The sequence below is a fragment of the Bombina bombina genome, chromosome 5 (assembly GCF_027579735.1).
Source record: "Bombina bombina isolate aBomBom1 chromosome 5, aBomBom1.pri, whole genome shotgun sequence".
Lineage (NCBI taxonomy): Eukaryota > Metazoa > Chordata > Amphibia > Anura > Bombinatoridae > Bombina > Bombina bombina.
This window is the reverse complement of record NC_069503.1, coordinates 179,563,398-179,584,904: the sequence shown is the minus strand read 5'-3', so window position 1 is coordinate 179,584,904 and position 21,507 is coordinate 179,563,398. Positions and strand designations below refer to the sequence as shown.

Genomic DNA, 21,507 nt, shown 5'->3' with positions numbered 1-21,507 from the left:
CATTACATTTCACATAAGGCTTATGGTTGCACAATATAACGTATAAGCGCTTGGGACATATAAACTCTCAGGGTCTGAGAGGACCAGACAGCATGTTACAGGCACTGGGGCTGGGAGAAAGCATAATTATGGTAGTTTTTATTACTATGGCGTTATTTACCATAGCTATAACGGCCAGGAGTGTGTCGTTGCGCTTAGCCACGCCCACGATGGGCAGATCGTCTAGATTGCGCGCCTTTCATACTGCACCTCTATCTAGAGACGGTTCAGACAGAGTTACATGCATGATATTGCTCTGCCTAAAAGCGCATGTTGGCTTAGATTTTACAAGCGTTTTTAGACTGGAAACGCTGCTGAATAGTTTCCCCATCGAATCGGGATCGCTGCCCTACAGGGAGTGAAGGATCCGTTTTTTACAGTCAGGTAAACACCTCAGCAGAGCTGCTGAGGTGTGGGGGTAACTTTATTTTTTAGTCTATAGCTGTTTGAGAACGTTGTTTTGTACTTTTTTTTTTTTGTACTTTTAAATTTAAAGAAACAGTAACGTTTTTATTTTATAAAAAAAAATGTGTATTAAAGTTTTCATTGCATATTTACATTTTTGTGACTAAATATGGACACAGGAGCCTTGCAAAATTTTACTTGCTCCATGTGTTTGGATCCTAATGTGGAATCACCAATCCTTTTCTGTCCCTCATGCATTAAGAGGGCTATAGATTGTAGAGAAATTATTTTTCATGAACAAATCTTTTCAAAGGCAGATGCTTCCCAAAAGTCTACCGACGAGGTGGAAGGTATGCCGCAGCTTTCTCCCCAAGCGTCCCAAACTCTAACGCCCGCTCAAGCAGTGTCCTGTACTCCTACTTTAGAACCCGCAGTTACCTTTAAAGACATATCTTCTCTTATGTCCTCTACAATTTCTGAAGCATTGTCTGCTTTTTCCTATGCTGCAAGGCAAACGTAAGAGGAAAGCCAGACAATCAGTAAGTGAGGTTGCGGATGCCATGGAAGTTCTTTTCCAACCGGAAGAGGAGGGTAATGCAATTCCATCTGAATGTGAAATTTCAGATTCAGAAAGTTCATTGCCTCTGATGGACTCGGAGGTTGTAACCTTTAAGTTTAAGCTAGAACACCTCCGCCTGTTGCTCAGGGAGGTTTTAGTTACCTTAGACGGCTGTGATTCCACAGTAGTGGTGGCCCCTTTAAAGTCTAGTAAATTGGACAAATATTTCGAAACTCCTTCTTACTCAGACGTATTTCCTGTTCCGAAGCGAGCTTCGGAGATCGTTACTAAAGAATGGGAGAGACCAGGTATTCCCTTTTCTCCCTCGCCTATCTTTAGGAAGATGTTTCCCATGGCTGATGCCTTCAAGAAGGCTTGGCAGACTGTTCCTAAAGTGGAAGGGCCTTTTCCCACCTTAGCCAAGAGAACTACTATTCCCATAGAGGACCGTTGTTCTTTCAAAGATCCTATGGATAAGAAGTTAGTGACGTCCCATTATGTTCACCAGGGTCTGCTATTGCAGCATGCTGCGTGCATTGCTACCGTCACGAGTGCGGCGCATTCGGGTTTGATGCTCTATCGGAGTCTCTCATGACCGAAACTCCCTTGGAAGAGATCCAAGACAGGATAAAAGCTCTGAAGCTAGCTAATTCCTTCATTACAGACGCTTCTCTTCAAATCATCAAACTGGCAGCTAAAACTTGCAGGTTTCTCTGTCCTTGCCCGCAGAACCCTATGGTTAAAACCATGGTCTGTGGACGTGTCATCCAAGTCTAAGCTTCTAGCGATTCCTTACAAGGGGAAGACCTTGTTTAGCCCTGATTTGACGGAAATTATTTCTGATATATCGGGAGGCAAGGGTCATCTGCTCCCTCAGGATAAGAGAAACAAGCAAAAGGGACGACAGAATAATTTTTGTTCCTTTCGAAATTTCAAGGGAAATTCTTCCTCCTCCTCCTCCTCCTCCTCCTCCTCCTCTAAGCAGGAACAATCCAAGACTGCATGGAGACCCAACCAGTCTTGGAACAAGGTCAAACAGTCCAAGAATCCTGCTGCTGATTCCAAGACTGCATGAAGGGCATGCCCCCGATCCGGGTCCGGATCTGGTAGGGGGCGGACTATCCTTCTTTGTTCAAACCTGGGTTCAGGATCCCTGGGCAATAGAGAGAGTGTCTAAGGGATACAAATTGGAGTTCAAGAGTTTTCCTCCCAGAGGCAGGTTTAGACTTTCAAGATTATCTGCAAACCATATAAAGAATGAGGCGTTCTTACATTGTGTAAAGGACCTTTCTATCATGAGAGTGATTGTTCCCGTCCCAGTTCAGGAACAAGGTCAGGATTTTTATTCCAATCTGTTTGTGGCCCCTAAAAAGGAGGGAACCTTGAGACTAATTTTAGATCTCAAGAGTCTAGTCAAATTTCTCAGAGTTCCGTCCTTCAAGATGGAAACTATACTTTCCATTCTCCCATTGATCCAAGAGGGTCAATTTATGACAACAGTGGATTTAAAGGACGCATATCTACATGTTCCCATTCACTGGGATCATCACAAGTTCCTAAGGTTTGCCTTCCAGGACAAGCACTTCCAGTTCGTGGCTCTGCCTTTCGGTCTGGCCACAGCTCCATTAATATTTACAAAGATTCTGGGGTCTCTCCTGGTGGTTCTCCGACCACAGGGCATTGGGGTGGTGCCTTATTTGGACAATATTCTAGTTCAGGCGCCATCTTTTCAACAAGCAAGATCCCATACCGACCTGGTGTTAGCTTCCTAAAAACTCACGGGTGGAAGATAAATTTGGGAAAAGGTTCCTTGACTCCAAGTACAAGGATAATTTTCTTGGGAACCATAATAGATTCCCTATCCATGAAGATCTTTCTAACAGAAGTCAGGAAATCAAAGATTATCGATACTTGTCTAGCCCTTCAGTCCTCTCTTCGGCCGTCAGTGGCTCAGTGCATGGAGGTTATCGGGCTGATGGTGGCGGCAATGGATATTATCCTGTTTGCTTGGTTCCATCTCGGACCTCTGCAGCTAAGCATGCTCAGGCAATGGAACGGGGATTATGCAGATTTGTCTCCTCAGATAACTCTGGAGCAGGAGACGAGATTCTCTTCAATGGTGGTTGTCTCTGGATCATCTTTTCCAGGGAACCTGCTTTCGCAGACCGTCTTAGGTGATTGTGACAACAGATGCCAGCCTTTTAGGGTGGGGAGCTGTCTGGGGCTCTCTAAAGGCTCAGGGACATGGACTCAGAATCTGTTCTTCCTATAAACATCCTGGAACTGAGAGCGATCTTCAAAGCTCTTCTGGCCTGGCCTCAGTTAGCCTCAGCCTAGTTTATCAGGTTCCATTCGGACAACATAACTTCAGTAGCCTACATCAATCATCAGGGAGGAACGAGGAGTTTCTTAGCGATGACAAGTAACCAAGATTATTCAGTGGGCGGAGGCCCTTTCTTGCTACCTGTCAGCAATCCATATCCCAGGGGTGGACAACTAGGAGGCAGACTTTCTGAACAGACCAACTTTTCATCCGGGGGAGTCGAAACTCCAGCCGGAAGTGTTCTCCAGCCTGATTCTCAAATGGGGTCAGTCGGAGTTGGATCTCATGGCATCTCGACAGAATGCCAAACTCCCGAGATACGGTTCGAGGTCCAGGGACCCCCAGGCGGAACTGATAGGTGCCCTGGCGGTTCCTTGGAACTTCATTCTAGCATACTTGTTAACTCTGTTTGTTCTTCTTCTTCGGGTAATTGCTCGAATCAAACAGGAGAGGGCTTCGGTGATCCTCATAGCGCTGGCCTGACCTCGCAGGATTTGGTATGCAGATCTGGTGGAGATGGCTTCTCTGCCACCTTGGAGACTTCCGTTGAGGATTACCTTCTGATTCAGGGGCCCTTCCTTTACCCATATCTAGTTTCTCTGCTTGGAGATTGAACGCTTAATCTTATCCAAGCGGGGGTTTTTTTGACTCGGTCATAGAGACCATGGTTCAGGTTCATAAACCTGTAACAAGGAGGATTTACCATAAGATTTGGCGTAAATATCACTATTGATGTGAATCCAAGGGCTACTCATGGAATAGAGTAAGTATTCTTAGAATTTTCTTTTCTCCAAGAAGGTTCAAGTTCCCTAAAGGGTCAAATTTCGGCTCTATCTATTTTATTTCACAAACATCTGGCAGATGTCCCAGATGTACAATCCTTTTGTAAGGCCCTAGTTATGATCAGGCCTGTGTTCAAACCAGTTACTCCTCCTTGGAATCTTAACTTAGTTCTCAAAGTTCTTCAAGGGGCTCCGTTTGAGCCTATGCATTCCTTAGATATCAAGTTGTTATCTTGGAAAGTTTTATTTCTTGTTGCTATTTCTTCAGCTTGCGGAGTATCAGAGCTCTCTGCTTTGCAGTACGAGTCTCCTTACCTTATTTTCCACTCGGATAAGGTAGTTTACGGACTAAATTAGGATTTCTTCCTAAAGGTCAGTGCCTTAAAGTTTTAAATATTTAGGCGACTAAAGACTTTCGTCAGTCTTCTTCTTTGTTTGTAATTTTCTCTGGAAAACGTAAGGGTCAGAAAGCTACGGCTACTTCTCTTTCTTTTTGGCTGAAGAGTGTCATACGTTTTGCATATGAGACTACTGGGCAGCAGCCTCCCGAGAGGGTTACGGCTCATTCCACGAGGGCTGTTGCTTCCCCGTGGGCATTTAAAAATGAAACTTCTATGGAACAGATTTGCAAGGCTGCAACTTGGTCCTCTCTTCATACTTTTTCAAAATTTTACAAATTTGACACTTTTGCCTCGGCTGAGGCTGTTTTTAGGAGAAAGGTTCTTCGTGCAGTGGTGCCTTCCGTTTAGGTTCCCTGTCTTGTCCCTCCCGTATCATCTGTGTACTCTAGCTTGGGTATTGAATTCCATTAGTAATTAAGATGATCCGTGGACTCATCGTGTCTTAAAAAAGAAAATGTATGCTTACCTTATAAATGTATTTCTTTTTTGACACAATGAGTCCACGGTCCGTCTTCTTTTAGACAGGTTGTGGGTTATTGTAAACTTCAGACACCTCTGCACCTTGGCTTTTCCTTTCTCTTCCTAACTTCGGTCGAATGACTGGAGTGGGAGGGAAGGGAGGAGCTATTTAACAGCTCTACTGTGGTGCTCTTTGCCTCCTCCTGCTGACCAGGAGGTGAATATCCCATTAGTAATTAAGATGATCCGTGGACTCATCATGTCAAAAAAGAAATACATTTATCAGGTAAGCATAAATTATTTTTTTTGCCTATCTAGCCCTTAGTGTTTTAACTGATAGACAAAGTTTGTTCCCAGATTATGTGCTAGTTAATAATAGTGTATATATACCACCTGGTGAGAGACGTACACTATGCCTTTCTAAACGTAAAGTCAGAAGTCTCTTTAAACAGTGAGTTGCGGAAAATGTCTTGAATTAATTATAAGTACAGTAGCTGTTAATTTCACTGCTTCTTCTTACATTCTGCATAGAAATGCTTCTACCAGGTTTTTACAGAGCCGATAAAATGTGTTCGTTGTTTTGTGCAAACAGGGCATCTTAAAATATAAAAAAAAAATGTTTTTTTATGTCCTAAAAAGAACAAACTTTTTATTGTTAGGCTTGTAGAGGTGTGTCCCTCTCCACCAATAGAGCTGTAGCAGTTGTCCTTATCAGCAAGTAACCATTGTGGGAGTTTTGCAACTGATGCAAATTTGTTTCACTTTGAATAAAAAAAAAAAAAGATTCTTACTTAAAATATTATCAGGCAGAACACAAAAACAATGTGTTAAATGCAGCTCTTTCATTTAGAACATTTTATTAGTGTCCATTTAAAGGGACAGTAAAGTCATAATTAGACATCCATGATTTAGTCAGAGCATACCATTTTAAATAACTTTCCAATTTACTTCTATTATTTCATTTGCTTCCTTCTCATTATTTTTTGCTGAAAGGTTTATCTAGGAAAGCTCAGGAGCAACAAAGTACCTAGGTTCTAGCTGCTGATTGGTAGCTGCATATATATACTGATTGTCATTGGCTCACCCATGTGTTCAGTTAGAAACCAGAAGTGCATTGCTGCTCCTCAAAAAATTATACTAAGAGAATGAAGCACATTTGATAAAAGAAGTAAACTGGAAAGTTGTTTAAAATTGTACGTTCTACCTAAATCATAAAAGAAAAATTGTGAGCTTCATGCCCCTTTAAGAAGCTACTTACAGATCTAAAACTAGTTAGCTGCTAATTACTATAATGTATAGCAGTGGCCCTCACTTTTTTTTTTTTCTTCTTCATTTGCTTTTTATATCTATATTCACTGATATAATATTTGGAGATCAAGATAAGTGCATATGTATACATACCTTTGTGTAGATATAGAACATTGCATTATAATTATATGATGATTTCAAGAATATATACCATGATTTTTAAAAAGCATTATTTAAATATGATAAAATACTTTTGTGTGTGTGTGTGCAGCACGGCCCACTCCAAGCATTTATGTTTACACACTTCCATGTATATACTGTATGTGGTCACCATGTTTTCTGTTCTCATTTATCTTTTACACCGTTGTGTCAATACCTAATACTGAAGGATTTGTTCTTAGTTTATCATGTGTATCGGTATCCTAATAATATATTTTTATTCTAATTTATTCCAGTTACCAAAGCTCTCGGACCCAAACCGTTTCAGCTGCCTTTCAGGTCACAGGATGATTTTATTACAAGAGCCATGACTCAGGGTCCTAAAACGGTTGATGTTCCTGCTTCCCTGCCTACCCCACCTCACAATAATCAGGAGGAGTTAAGGTAAAGGTGGCATGATAACCATTTGGCTAAATAATGACATACTTTAAGCTTAATTTATGCTCAGAATGTCTCAAGCTTATTACAATATGCATTTTATTTATTGGTACAATATAGCTACAATATGCAGGAATAGTATATTTCTCCAACATAGGTGTGTCCGGTCCACGGCGTCATCCTTACTTGTGGGATATTCTCTTCCCCAACAGGAAATGGCAAAGAGCCCAGCAAAGCTGGTCACATGATCCCTCCTAGGCTCCGCCTACCCCAGTCATTCTCTTTGCCGTTGTACAGGCAACATCTCCACGGAGATGGCTTAGAGTTTTTTAGTGTTTAACTGTAGTTTTTATTATTCAATCAAGAGTTTGTTATTTTGAAATAGTGCTGGTATGTACTATTTACTCAGAAACAGACAAGAGATGAAGATTTCTGTTTGTATGAGGAAAATGATTTTAGCAACCGTCACTAAAATCCATGGCTGTTCCACACAGGACTGTTGAGAGCAATTAACTTCAGTTGGGGGAACAGTGTGCAGTCTCTTGCTGCTTGAGGTATGACACATTCTAACAAGACGATGTAATGCTGGAAGCTGTCATTTTCCCTATGGGATCCGGTAAGCCATGTTTATTACGATCGTAAATAAGGGCTTCACAAGGGCTTATTAAAACTGTAGACTTTTTCTGGGCTAAATCGATTCATTATTAACACAGATTTAGCCTTGAGGAATCATTTTATCTGGGTATTTTGATATAATAATATCGGCAGGCACTGTTTTAGACACCTTATTCTTTAGGGGCTTTCCCAAAGCATAAGCAGAGCCTCATTTTCGCGCCGGTGTGGCGCACTTGTTTTTGAGAGGCATGGCATGCAGTCGCATGTGAGAGGAGCTCTGATACTTAGAAAAGACTTTCTGAAGGCGTCATTTGGTATCGTATTCCCCTTTGGGCTTGGTTGGGTCTCAGCAAAGCAGATACCAGGGACTGTAAAGGGGTTAAAGTTAAAAACGGCTCCGGTTCCGTTATTTTAAGGGTTAAAGCTTCCAAATTTGGTGTGCAATACTTTTAAGGCTTTAAGACACTGTGGTGAAAATTTGGTGAATTTTGAACAATTCCTTCATGTTTTTTCGCAATTGCAGTAATAAAGTGTGTTCAGTTTAAAATTTAAAGTGACAGTAACGGTTTTATTTCAAAACGTTTTTTGTACTTTGTTATCAAGTTTATGCCTGTTTAACATGTCTGAACTACCAGATAGACTGTGTTCTGAATGTGGGGAAGCCAGAATTCCTATTCATTTAAATAAATGTGATTTATGTGATAATGATAATGATGCCCAAGATGATTCCTCAAGTGAGGGGAGTAAGCATGGTACTGCATCATTCCCTCCTTCGTCTACACGAGTCTTGCCCACTCAGGAGGCCCCTAGTACATCTAGCGCGCCAATACTCCTTACTATGCAACAATTAACGGCTGTAATGGATAATTCTGTCAAAAACATTTTAGCCAAAATGAACACTTATCAGCGTAAGCGCGGCTGCTCTGTTTTAGATACTGAAGAGCATGACGACGCTGATAATAATATTTCTGAAGGGCCCCTAACCCAGTATGATGGGGCCAGGGAGGTTTTGTCTGAGGGAGAAATTACTGATTCAGGGAACATTTCTCAACAGGCTGAACCTGATGTGATTGCATTTAAATTTAAGTTGGAACATCTCCGCATTCTGCTTAAGGAGGTATTATCCACTCTGGATGATTGTGACAAGTTGGTCATCCCAGAGAAACCTTGTAAAATGGACAAGTTCCTAGAGGTGCCGGGGCTCCCAGAAGCTTTTCCTATACCAAAGCGGGTGGCGGACATTGTTAATAAAGAATGGGAAAGGCCCGGTATTCCTTTCGTCCCTCCCCCCATATTTAAAAAATTGTTTCCTATGGTCGACCCCAGAAAGGACTTATGGCAGACAGTCCCCAAGGTCGAGGGAGCGGTTTCCACTTTAAACAAACGCACCACTATACCCATAGAGGATAGTTGTGCTTTCAAAGATCCTATGGATAAAAAATTAGAAGGTTTGCTTAAAAAGATGTTTGTTCAGCAAGGTTACCTTCTACAACCAATTTCATGCATTGTCCCTGTCGCTACAGCCGCATGTTTCTGGTTCGATGATCTGATAAGAGCGGTCGATAGTGATTCTCCTCCTTTGGAGGAGATTATGGACAGAATCAATGCTCTCAAATTGGCTAATTCTTTCACCCTAGACGCCACTTTGCAATTGGCTAGGTTAGCGGCTAAGAATTCTGGGTTTGCTATTGTGGCGCGCAGAGCGCTTTGGTTGAAATCTTGGTCGGCTGATGCGTCTTCCAAGAACAAGCTACTTAACATTCCTTTCAAGGGGAAAACGCTGTTTGGCCCTGACTTGAAAGAGATTATCTCTGATATCACTGGGGGTAAGGGCCACGCCCTTCCTCAGGATCGGCCTTTCAAGGCAAAAAATAAACCTAATTTTCGTCCCTTTCGTAGAAACGGACCAGCCCAAGGTGCTACGTCCTCTAAGCAAGAGGGTAATACTTCTCAAGCCAAGCCAGCTTGGAGACCAATGCAAGGCTGGAACAAGGGAAAGCAGGCCAAGAAACCTGCCACTGCTACCAAGACAGCATGAAATGTTGGCCCCCGATCCGGGACCGGATCTGGTGGGGGGCAGACTCTCTCTCTTCGCTCAGGCTTGGGCAAGAGATGTTCTGGATCCTTGGGCGCTAGAAATAGTCTACCAAGGTTATCTTCTGGAATTCAAGGGACTTCCCCCAAGAGGGAGGTTCCACAGGTCTCAGTTGTCTTCAGACCACATAAAAAGACAGGCATTCTTACATTGTGTAGAAGACCTGTTAAAAATGGGAGTGATTCATCCTGTTCCATTAAGAGAACAAGGGATGGGGTTCTACTCCAATCTGTTCATAGTTCCCAAAAAAGAGGGAACGTTCAGACCAATCTTAGATCTCAAGATCTTAAACAAGTTTCTCAAGGTTCCATCGTTCAAGATGGAAACCATTCGAACTATTCTTCCTTCCATCCAGGAAGGTCAATTCATGACCACGGTGGATTTAAAGGATGCGTATCTACATATTCCTATCCACAAGGAACATCATCGGTTCCTAAGGTTCGCATTCCTGGACAAACATTACCAGTTCGTGGCGCTTCCTTTCGGATTAGCCACTGCTCCAAGGATTTTCACAAAGGTACTAGGGTCCCTTCTAGCTGTGCTAAGACCAAGGGGCATTGCTGTAGTACCTTACTTGGACGACATTCTGATTCAAGCGTCGTCCCTTCCTCAAGCAAAGGCTCACACGGACATTGTCCTGGCCTTTCTCAGATCTCACGGGTGGAAAGTGAACGTGGAAAAGAGTTCTCTATCCCCGTCAACAAGGGTTCCCTTCTTGGGAACAATAATAGACTCCTTAGAAATGAGGATTTTTCTGACAGAGGCCAGAAAAACAAAGCTTCTAGACTCTTGTCGGATACTTCATTCCGTTCCTCTTCCTTCCATAGCTCAGTGCATGGAAGTGATCGGGTTGATGGTAGCGGCAATGGACATAGTTCCTTTTGCGCGCATTCATCTAAGACCATTACAACTGTGCATGCTCAGTCAGTGGAATGGGGACTATACAGACTTGTCTCCGAAGATACAAGTAAATCAGAGGACCAGGGACTCACTCCGTTGGTGGCTGTCCCTGGACAACCTGTCACAAGGGATGACATTCCGCAGACCAGAGTGGGTCATTGTCACGACCGACGCCAGTCTGATGGGCTGGGGCACGGTCTGGGGATCCCTGAAAGCTCAGGGTCTTTGGTCTCGGGAAGAATCTCTTCTACCGATAAATATTCTGGAACTGAGAGCGATATTCAATGCTCTCAAGGCTTGGCCTCAGCTAGCGAGGGCCAAGTTCATACGGTTTCAATCAGACAACATGACAACTGTTGCGTACATCAACCATCAGGGGGGAACAAGGAGTTCCCTAGCGATGGAAGAAGTGACCAAAATCATTCTATGGGCGGAGTCTCACTCCTGCCACCTGTCTGCTATCCACATCCCAGGAGTGGAAAATTGGGAAGCGGATTTTCTGAGTCGTCAGACATTGCATCCGGGGGAGTGGGAACTCCATCCGGAAATCTTTGCCCAAGTCACTCAGCTGTGGGGCATTCCAGACATGGATCTGATGGCCTCTCGTCAGAACTTCAAAGTTCCTTGCTACGGGTCCAGATCCAGGGATCCCAAGGCGGCTCTAGTGGATGCACTAGTAGCACCTTGGACCTTCAAGCTAGCTTATGTGTTCCCGCCGTTTCCTCTCATCCCCAGGCTGGTAGCCAGGATCAATCAGGAGAGGGCGTCGGTGATCTTGATAGCTCCTGCGTGGCCACGCAGGACTTGGTATGCAGATCTGGTGAATATGTCATCGGCTCCACCTTGGAAGCTACCTTTGAGACGAGACCTTCTTGTTCAGGGTCTGTTCGAACATCCGAATCTGGTTTCACTCCAGCTGACTGCTTGGAGATTGAACGCTTGATTTTATCGAAGCGAGGGTTCTCAGATTCTGTTATTGATACTCTTGTTCAGGCCAGAAAGCCTGTATCTAGAAAGATTTACCACAAAATTTGGAAAAAATATATCTGTTGGTGTGAATCTAAAGGATTCTCTTGGGACAAGGTTAAGATTCCTAGGATTCTATCCTTCCTTCAAGAAGGATTGGAAAAAGGATTATCTGCAAGTTCCCTGAAGGGACAGATTTCTGCCTTGTCGGTGTTACTTCACAAAAAACTGGCTGCTGTGCCAGATGTTCAAGCCTTTGTTCAGGCTCTGGTTAGAATTAAGCCTGTTTACAAACCTTTGACTCCTCCTTGGAGTCTCAATTTAGTTCTTTCAGTTCTTCAGGGGGTTCCGTTTGAACCCTTGCATTCCGTTGATATTAAGTTATTATCTTGGAAAGTTTTGTTTTTAGTTGCAATTTCTTCTGCTAGAAGAGTTTCAGAATTATCTGCTCTGCAGTGTTCTCCTCCTTATCTGGTGTTCCATGCAGATAAGGTGGTTTTACGTACTAAACCTGGTTTTCTTCCAAAAGTTGTTTCTAACAAAAACATTAACCAGGAGATTATCGTACCTTCTCTGTGTCCGAAACCAGTTTCAAAGAAGGAACGTTTGTTGCACAATTTGGATGTTGTTCGCGCTCTAAAATTCTATTTAGATGCTACAAAGGATTTTAGACAAACATCTTCCTTGTTTGTTGTTTATTCTGGTAAAAGGAGAGGTCAAAAAGCAACTTCTACCTCTCTCTCTTTTTGGATTAAAAGCATCATCAGATTGGCTTACGAGACTGCCGGACGGCAGCCTCCCGAAAGAATCACAGCTCATTCCACTAGGGCTGTGGCTTCCACATGGGCCTTCAAGAACGAGGCTTCTGTTGATCAGATATGTAGGGCAGCGACTTGGTCTTCACTGCACACTTTTACCAAATTTTACAAGTTTGATACTTTTGCTTCTTCTGAGGCTATTTTTGGGAGAAAGGTTTTGCAAGCCGTGGTGCCTTCCATTTAGGTGACCTGATTTGCTCCCTCCCTTCATCCGTGTCCTAAAGCTTTGGTATTGGTTCCCACAAGTAAGGATGACGCCGTGGACCGGACACACCTATGTTGGAGAAAACAGAATTTATGTTTACCTGATAAATTACTTTCTCCAACGGTGTGTCCGGTCCACGGCCCGCCCTGGTTTTTTAATCAGGTCTGATAATTTATTTTCTTTAACTACAGTCACCACGGTACCATATGGTTTCTCCTATGCAAATATTCCTCCTTAACGTCGGTCGAATGACTGGGGTAGGCGGAGCCTAGGAGGGATCATGTGACCAGCTTTGCTGGGCTCTTTGCCATTTCCTGTTGGGGAAGAGAATATCCCACAAGTAAGGATGACGCCGTGGACCGGACACACCGTTGGAGAAAGTAATTTATCAGGTAAACATAAATTCTGTTTTTCTGTACATTTTCACAGTTGTATATACAACAATAATGTAGGGTACAAATTATTTATAGCTTGGTTTTATTTGTGTGAAACATATTTTATAATATACTTGCCAATAAACTGTTTGATTCTATTGTCAGGGCACAGGATCACTGTGATTCCAGGGACAGTCCTGACAGCTTTGTGCCCTCTTCATCTCCTGAGAGCGTGGTTGGTGTAGAAATTAGCAGATATCCGGATTTGTCTCTAGTGAAGGAAGAACCACCAGACCCTGCACCTTCCCCCATCATTCCTATCCTCCCTAGCAGCACAGGAAAAGGTACAAAGAGCAAGCAGATATTACCAATACATTTGTTTTGATAAATCGACAAATAAGACAAGTTTGGACATGAAGCCATTTTTTTAAAGCTAAAATGTGAATGTATACATCAAATAGTGTAGTTAATTCATTTTAAAAAATCTTGCAGCATAGGCAGTTGCTGGTAGAACATAAAGCTATTTGATAGTAATAGAAAAACATTTTATATTTGAAATAAGACTATATGGTCTTTAGTTTTAGTGTACATAAGTCCTATTGTAGTACTGGCTTTCTTGCCAATGATGTGCATCCACAGGCTTTGCACTGTTACATTTAGCAAGGAATTATATTTATGCATTGCTATTGTGGCACTGTTTAACTTTACATAGTAGGAATATATATATATATCAGTTGTATGTCCTTTATCATAAAATTACATTGTTATGAGTTGAAATGTAAGTCTGGTCTGATATCTGTAGCAATTACTCTGCACCTCACAGCAGCTGAGGTAAAAGTCTAGGAGCCAGACAATAAATTAGATCAAGATTAAAAAATATAGGGTATGTATGTATATAGATATATATATATTTATTTTATTTTTTATTTAATTTCATAAGTAACCAGGTAAAACTAACAGCAATCAGCATCCATTGAATCACTGCCATAAAGTGTGAGCAGGACTGCTTGCACGCTCCCAGATGCTTGACCTCCAATATGTCCACAATGTTACTGACAGTTCCAACCAGCATTGCACTTGCATGAGAAATCAAGTGACATTAACGAGCTCCTCCTCTATTCCGTGCCATTGGTAAAGAGGCTTTGCAAGAGGTATTAGATAATGAGCTGGGCCAAAGTTGGATGTGTATTCCCCAGCTGTGTGGGCTAGAAAGTATCCAGCTGCACCTGGCTAAATTGTAGGTGCAGCTGTTGGGAAGAAGTGGGGGCCCTAAACCAAACCTCATTTTAAACCACCAGTGGCTTCCTGGTGCCTGGGTTTGTTGAGCCCTGGCCCATGATCTAAGACTTTTTTGTAAATAGTGTACTTTAACCCCTTCCCACCCTGACTTATTTGTCTAAATGTAAACAAATAAGTTAAAAAGTGAAATCACACAATCACATGATTTCAATAATGGGAGCGTGTCTGGGGGGAGTGCCTATGACGCTAGGCACGCCCTCCAGCCCGCAATCCCATTCAGAAAGTGCCTTTGGCTTAAAGGGACATAAAACCCAAATTTTCTCTTGTTAAGTGTATCCAGTCCACGGATCATCCATTACTTATGGGATATTAACTCCTCCCCAACAGGAAGTGCAAGAGGATTCACCCAGCAGAGCTGCTATATAGCTCCTCCCCTAACTGCCATTACCAGTCATTCTCTTGCACCCAACGACTAGATAGGATGTGTGAGAGGACTATGGTGATTATATTTAGTTTTATACCTTCAATCAAAAGTTTGTTATTTTATAATAGCACCGGAGTGTGTTATTCCTTCTCTGGTAGAATTTGAAGAAGAATCTACCTGAGTTTTTACTATGATTTTAGCCGGCGTAGTTAAGATCATATTGCTGTTTCTCAGCCATCTGAGGAGAGGTAAACTTCAGATCAGGGGACAGCGGGCAGATTAATCTGCAAAGAGGTATGTAGCAGCTTATTATTTTCTGACAATGGAATTGATGAGAAAATTCTGCCATACCGATATAATGTAAACTCAGCCTTAAATGCAGTAGCAGCAACTGGTATCAGGCTGTCATGTATGTATATTTTACACTTCAGTATTCTGGGGAATGGCACTTCACTGGAATTATACTGTGTGCATAAGACTTTAGCCTAATTTGCAGGGACTGGCAACAGGCTCTTTAATAACACTTAATTTATGTTAAACGTTTTTTGCTGGCATGTAAAATCGTTTCATTTTCTGAGGTACTGGGTGAATAAAATGTTTTGGGCATTATTTTTTCCACTTGGCAGTTGTTTTATTTAATTTATGACAGTTTACAGATCTCTCTCACTGTTGTGTGTGAGGGGGAGGTCAAAAAATTCAGTCAGAAGCTCATTGTATTTCCTGCATGATCCGGTTCATCTCTACAGAACTCAGGGGTCTTCAAAACTTGTTTTGAGGGAGGTAATCATTCACAGCAGAGCTGTGAGATTGTAGTTGACTGTGATAAAAAACGTTTATTTCTGTAACTTTTTTTTCTGCTATCAGGGTTAGTTATCCTTCGCTAATGGGAACAAGCCTTTGCTAAAATTGTGTTTTTTACAAAGATTTGATGCTATAACCTTTCAGTTTATTTACTTTCAACTGTCATAACTCTTTCTGTGCTTCTTATAGGCACAGTACGTTTTCATATTATAGTAAATTACTTGAAAAGTATTTCCAAGTTGCTAGTTTATTTGCTAGTGTGTTAAACATGTCTGATTCAGAGGAAGACATCTGTGCTATATGTGCTAATGCCAAAGTGGAGCCCAATAGAAATTTATGTACTAACTGTATTGATGCTACTTTAAATAAAAGTCAATCTGTACAAATTGAACACATTTCACCAAACAACGAGGGGAGAGTTATGCCGACTAACTCGCCTCACGTGTCAGTACCTGCATCTCCCGCTCGGGGGGGGGCGTGATATTGTGGCGCCGAGTACATCTGGGCGGCCATTACAAATCACATTACAGGATATGGCTACTGTTATGACTGAAGTTTTGGCTAAATTACCAGAACTAAGAGGTAAGCGTGATCACTCTGGGGTGAGAACAGAGTGCGCTGATAATGTTAGGGCCATGTCAGATACTGCGTCACAACTTGCAGAACATGAGGACGGAGAGCTTCATTCTGCGGCTGACGGTTCTGATCCAAACAGATTGGATTCAGATATTTCAAATTTTAAATTTAAGCTGGAAAACCTCCGTGTATTACTAGGGGAGGTGTTAGCGGCTCTGAATGATTGTAACACAGTTGCAATACCAGAAAAAATGTGTAGGTTGGATAAATATTTTGCGGTACCGTCGAGTACTGACGTTTTTCCTATACCTAAGAGACTTACTGAAATTGTTACTAAGGAGTGGGATAGACCCGGTGTGCCGTTCTCACCCCCTCCGATATTTAGAAAGATGTTTCCAATAGACACCACCACACGGGACTTATGGCAAACGATCCCTAAGGTGGAGGGAGCAGTTTCTACTTTAGCTAAGCGTACCACTATCCCGGTGGAGGATAGCTGTGCCTTTTCAGATCCAATGGATAAAAAGTTAGAGGGTTACCTTAAGAAAATGTTTGTTCAACAAGGTTTTATATTGCAACCCCTTGCATGCATTGCGCCTGTCACGGCTGCAGCAGCATTTTGGTTTGAGTCTCTGGAAGGGACACTTGAATCAGCTCCATTAGATGAGATTACACACAGGCTTAAAGCTCTTAAGTTAGCTAACTCATTTATTTCAGATGCCGTAGTACATTTAACTAAGCTTACGGCTAAGAATTCCGGATTCGCCATTCAGGCGCGCAGAGCACTGTGGCTAAAATCCTGGTCAGCTGACGTTACTTCTAAGTCTAAATTTCTTAATATACCTTTCAAAGGGCAGACCTTATTCGGGCCCGGTTTGAAAGAAATTATCGCTGACATTACAGGAGGTAAAGGCCATGCCCTGCCTCAAGACAGAGCCAAACCTAAGGCTAGACAATCTAATTTTCGTTCCTTTCGGAATTTCAAAGCAGGAGCAGCATCAACTTCCTCTGCTCCAAAACAAGAAGGATCTGTTGCTCGCTACAGACAAGGCTGGAGACCTAACCAGTCCTGGAACAAGGGCAAGCTGGCCCCCGATCCGGGAACGGATCTAGTGGGAGGCAGACTTTCTCTCTTCGCCCAGGCTTGGGCAAGAGATGTCCAGGATCCCTGGGCGCTAGAGATAATATCTCAGGGATACCTTCTGGACTTCAAATACTCTCCCCCAAGAGAGAGATTTCATCTGTCAAGGTTGTCAACAAACCAAATAAAGAAAGAGGCGTACAAGAGCTTTTATTAATGGGAGTAATCCATCCAGTTCCACGGTCGGAACAGGGACAAGGGTTTTACTCAAATCTGTTTGTGGTTCCCAAAAAAGAGGGAACTTTCAGGCCAATCCTGGATTTAAAGATCCTAAACAAATTCCTAAGAGTTCCATCGTTCAAAATGGAGACTATTCGGACAATTTTACCCATGATCCAAAAGGGTCAGTACATGACCACAGTGGATTTAAAGGATGCTTACCTTCACATACCGATTCACAAAGATCATTACCGGTATCTAAGGTTTGCCTTTCTAGACAGGCATTACCAGTTTGTAGCTCTTCCATTCGGATTGGCTACGGCTCCGAGAATCTTCACAAAGGTTCTGGGTGCTCTTCTGGCGGTACTAAGACCGCGAGGAATTGCGGTAGCTCCGTACCTAGACGACATTCTGATACAAGCTTCAAGCTTTCAAACTGCCAAGTCTCATACAGAGTTAGTACTGGCATTTCTAAGGTCGCATGGATGGAAGGTGAACGAAAAGAAGAGTTCTCTCTTTCCACTCACAAGAGTTCCCTTCTTGGGGACTCTTATAGATTCTGTAGAAATGAAGATTTACCTGACAGAAGACAGGTTAACAAAGCTTCAAAATGCATGCCGTGTCCTTCATTCCATTCAATACCCGTCAGTAGCTCAATGCATGGAGGTGATCGGCTTAATGGTAGCAGCAATGGACATAGTACCCTTTGCACGCCTACATCTCAGACCGCTGCAATTGTGCATGCTAAGTCAGTGGAATGGGGATTACTCAGACTTGTCCCCTACTCTGAATCTGGATCAAGAGACCAGAAATTCTCTTCTATGGTGGCTTTCTCGGCCACATCTGTCCAGGGGGATGCCATTCAGCAGGCCGGACTGGACAATTGTAACAACAGACGCCAGCCTACTAGGTTGGGGCGCTGTCTGGAATTCTCTGAATGCTCAGGGACAATGGAATCAGGAGGAGAGTCTCCTACCAATAAACATTCTGGAATTGAGAGCAGTTCTCAATGCCCTTCTGGCTTGGCCCCAGTTAACAACTCGGGGGTTCATCAGGTTTCAGTCGGACAACATCACGACTGTAGCTTACATCAACCATCAGGGAGGGACAAGAAGCTCCCTAGCAATGATGGAAGTATCAAAGATAATTCGCTGGGCAGAGTCTCACTCTTGCCACCTGTCAGCAATCCACATCCCGGGAGTGGAGAATTGGGAGGCGGATTTCTTAAGTCGTCAGACTTTTCATTCGGGGGAGTGGGAACTTCATCCGGAGGTCTTTGCCCAAATACTTCGACGTTGGGGCAAACCAGAGATAGATCTCATGGCGTCTCGACAGAACGCCAAGCTTCCTCGTTACGGGTCCAGATCCAGGGATCCGGGAGCGGTTCTGATAGATGCTTTGACAGCACCTTGGACCTTCGGGATGGCTTATGTGTTTCCACCCTTCCCGATGCTTCCTCGATTGATTGCCAGAATCAAACAGGAGAGAGCATCAGTGATTCTAATAGCGCCTGCATGGCCACGCAGGACTTGGTATGCAGATCTAGTGGACATGTCATCCTGTCCACCTTGGTCGCTACCTCTGAAACAGGACCTTCTGATCCAGGGTCCCTTCAAACATCAAAATCTAATTTCTCTGAAGCTGACTGCTTGGAAATTGAACGCTTGATTTTATCAAAACATGGTTTTTCTGAGTCAGTTATTGATACCTTAATACAGGCTAGGAAGCCTGTTACCAGAAAGATTTACCATAAGATATGGCGCAAATACTTATATTGGTGCGAATCCAAGAGTTACTCATGGAGTAAGGTTAGGATTCCGAGGATATTGTCTTTTCTACAAGAAGGTTTAGAAAAGGGTTTAACCGCTAGTTCCTTAAAGGGACAGATTTCAGCTCTGTCCATTCTTTTACAAAAAACGTCTGTCAGAAGTTCCGGACGTTCAAGCTTTTTGTCAGGCTTTAGCTAGGATCAAGCCTGTGTTTAAAACTGTTGCTCCACCATGGAGTTTGAACTTAGTTCTTAATGTTTTACAGGGGGTTCCGTTTGAACCCCTTCATTCCATTGATATTAAGTTGTTATCTTGGAAAGTTCTGTTTTTAATGGCGATTTCCTCGGCTCGAAGAGTCTCTGAGTTATCTGCCTTACATTGTGATTCTCCTTATCTGATTTTTCATTCAGACAAGGTAGTTCTGCGTACTAAACCTGGGTTCCTACCTAAGGTGGTCACTAACAGGAATATCAATCAAGAGATTGTGGTTCCATCTTTGTGTCCTAATCCTTCTTCGAAAAAGGAACGTCTGCTACACAATCTAGATGTAGTCCGTGCCCTGAAATTTTATCTACAGGCAACTAAGGATTTTCGACAAACGTCTTCCCTGTTTGTCGTTTATTCTGGTCAGAGGAGAGGTCAAAAAGCTTTGGCTACCTCTCTCTCCTTTTGGCTTCGTAGCATAATACGGTTAGCCTATGAGACTGCTGGACAGCAGCCTCCTGAAAGAATTACAGCACATTCTACTAGAGCTGTGGCTTCCACTTGGGCCTTTAAGAATGAGGCTTCTGTTGAACAGATTTGCAAGGCTGCAACTTGGTCTTCTCTTCATACTTTTTCCAAATTTTACAAATTTGACACTTTTGCTTCTTCGGAGGCTGTTTTTGGGAGAAAGGTTCTTCAGGCAGTGGTTCCTTCCGTATAAAGAGCCTGCCTGTCCCTCCCGTCATCCGTGTACTTTAGCTTTGGTATTGGTATCCCATAAGTAATGGATGATCCGTGGACTGGATACACTTAACAAGAGAAAACATAATTTATGCTTACCTGATAAATTTATTTCTCTTGTAGTGTATCCAGTCCACGGCCCGCCCTGTCACTTTAAGGCAGGTAATTTTTCCATTAAACTACAGTCACCACTGCACCCTATGGTTTTCCTTTCTCTGCATGTTTTCGGTCGAATGACTGGTAATGGCAGTTAGGGGAGGAGCTATATAGCAGCTCTGCTGGGTGAATCCTCTTGCACTTCCTGTTGGGGAGGAGTTAATATCCCATAAGTAATGGATGATCCGTGGACTGGATACACTACAAGAGAAATAAATTTATCAGGTAAGCATAAATTATGTTTTTTCTTTCATGATTTAGATAGAACATAATATTTTAAACAACTTTATAATTTACTTCTATTATCAAATTGTCTTAGTTTTCTTGTTATCCTTTGTGGAAAAGCAGAAATGTAAGCTCAAGAGTGTGCACGTGTCTGCAGCACTATATAGCAGCAGTTTTGCAACAATGTTATACATTAGCAGAGGCACTAGATGGCAGCACTGTTTCCTGTTGTGTAGTGCTTCAGGCATGTGCACGCTACCTACCTAGGTATCTCTTCAACAAAGAATAACATGAGAATAAAAAAAATGATAATAGAAGTAAATTGGAAACTTTTTAAAAATCGTATCCTCTATCTGAATCATGAAAGAAAATATTTGGGTTTAATGTCCCTTTAAGTACAGCCAAAAGGCTAGGATGCTCTATGCTGTCCTAAGGGTGTTAAAGCCCAGTGCACATGGAACGTTCTAAGGGTGTGAAGGGGTTAAGGTTTGTATCCTTCCACAAAGTTCATAGATTCTTGCATGACCGTGTTTATTTTAAAATGTTGTGAATCATATTCTTATAACACATGAATTTTCACTGGTGAGAATATAGGTTTGCGCAACATGAATAAGGTAGAAATCTCCTAGAAACGAGCAGCACTGATTCATACTCACATCTACATATACCCTTATCTTCCTATGTTTTTTTGTACGTATTTATATCTGCTAACGTCTGCCACAGGGCTTTTCACTTAACCTGGTATTCCTGACATCTCACAGCTAGTAACTATTTGGAGATAAAAGGAACAAAGTTTTGTTTGTCCCAAATTTTATGACACACGTTTTGTGTGGGATACCTTGATTTGAGAATTCTGTAAAATGTCAGGTGAATGAAAACATTTTTTTCTTTCAGGCTCTGAGGCTAGAGAATGCGGATTGAAGACAGAGCCTGTATCTCGGACATTGTTCTTTGGATCACAGTTTGTACAGGCACCCAATGGCCCTAAGTCTGGTTTGATATCTGTAGCAATCACTCTGCACCCCACAGCAGCTGAGGTAACATTTCCTGTAATAATGTCACAGCTGGTGTTTCTATGCAGTATAATTCACATGTTATTCAAGTTATCAAATAGAGCCATGATGCATAGTTTTTTGTCTATAGAAGTTTAAAAAAACACTTGCTCACAAACCTGTTTTTTGCAATTTTCATCTTAAAGTGATTGTAAATCCTATCGTTTGTGAAACACTAGGATTTGCAAATGGAACAAATAAAGGAGAATTTCGGTCATGAAGTATAAAAGGCTC

At 42.4% G+C, this 21,507-nt stretch overlaps 1 protein-coding gene across 3 annotated transcripts in view; it reads left to right on the top strand.

Moving 5' to 3' along the window:
* Positions 1-21,507, top strand: part of KMT2C (lysine methyltransferase 2C) — a 418,185-nt gene that overhangs the window by 252,663 nt on the left and 144,015 nt on the right. For all 3 annotated transcript variants that reach the window (XM_053713806.1, XM_053713804.1, XM_053713805.1), the window contains 3 exons: positions 6,672-6,819; positions 12,952-13,130; positions 21,116-21,258. In XM_053713806.1, coding sequence (XP_053569781.1) covers positions 6,672-6,819; positions 12,952-13,130; positions 21,116-21,258 — 470 coding nt within the window. The remainder of the gene's footprint in view (positions 1-6,671; positions 6,820-12,951; positions 13,131-21,115; positions 21,259-21,507) is intronic.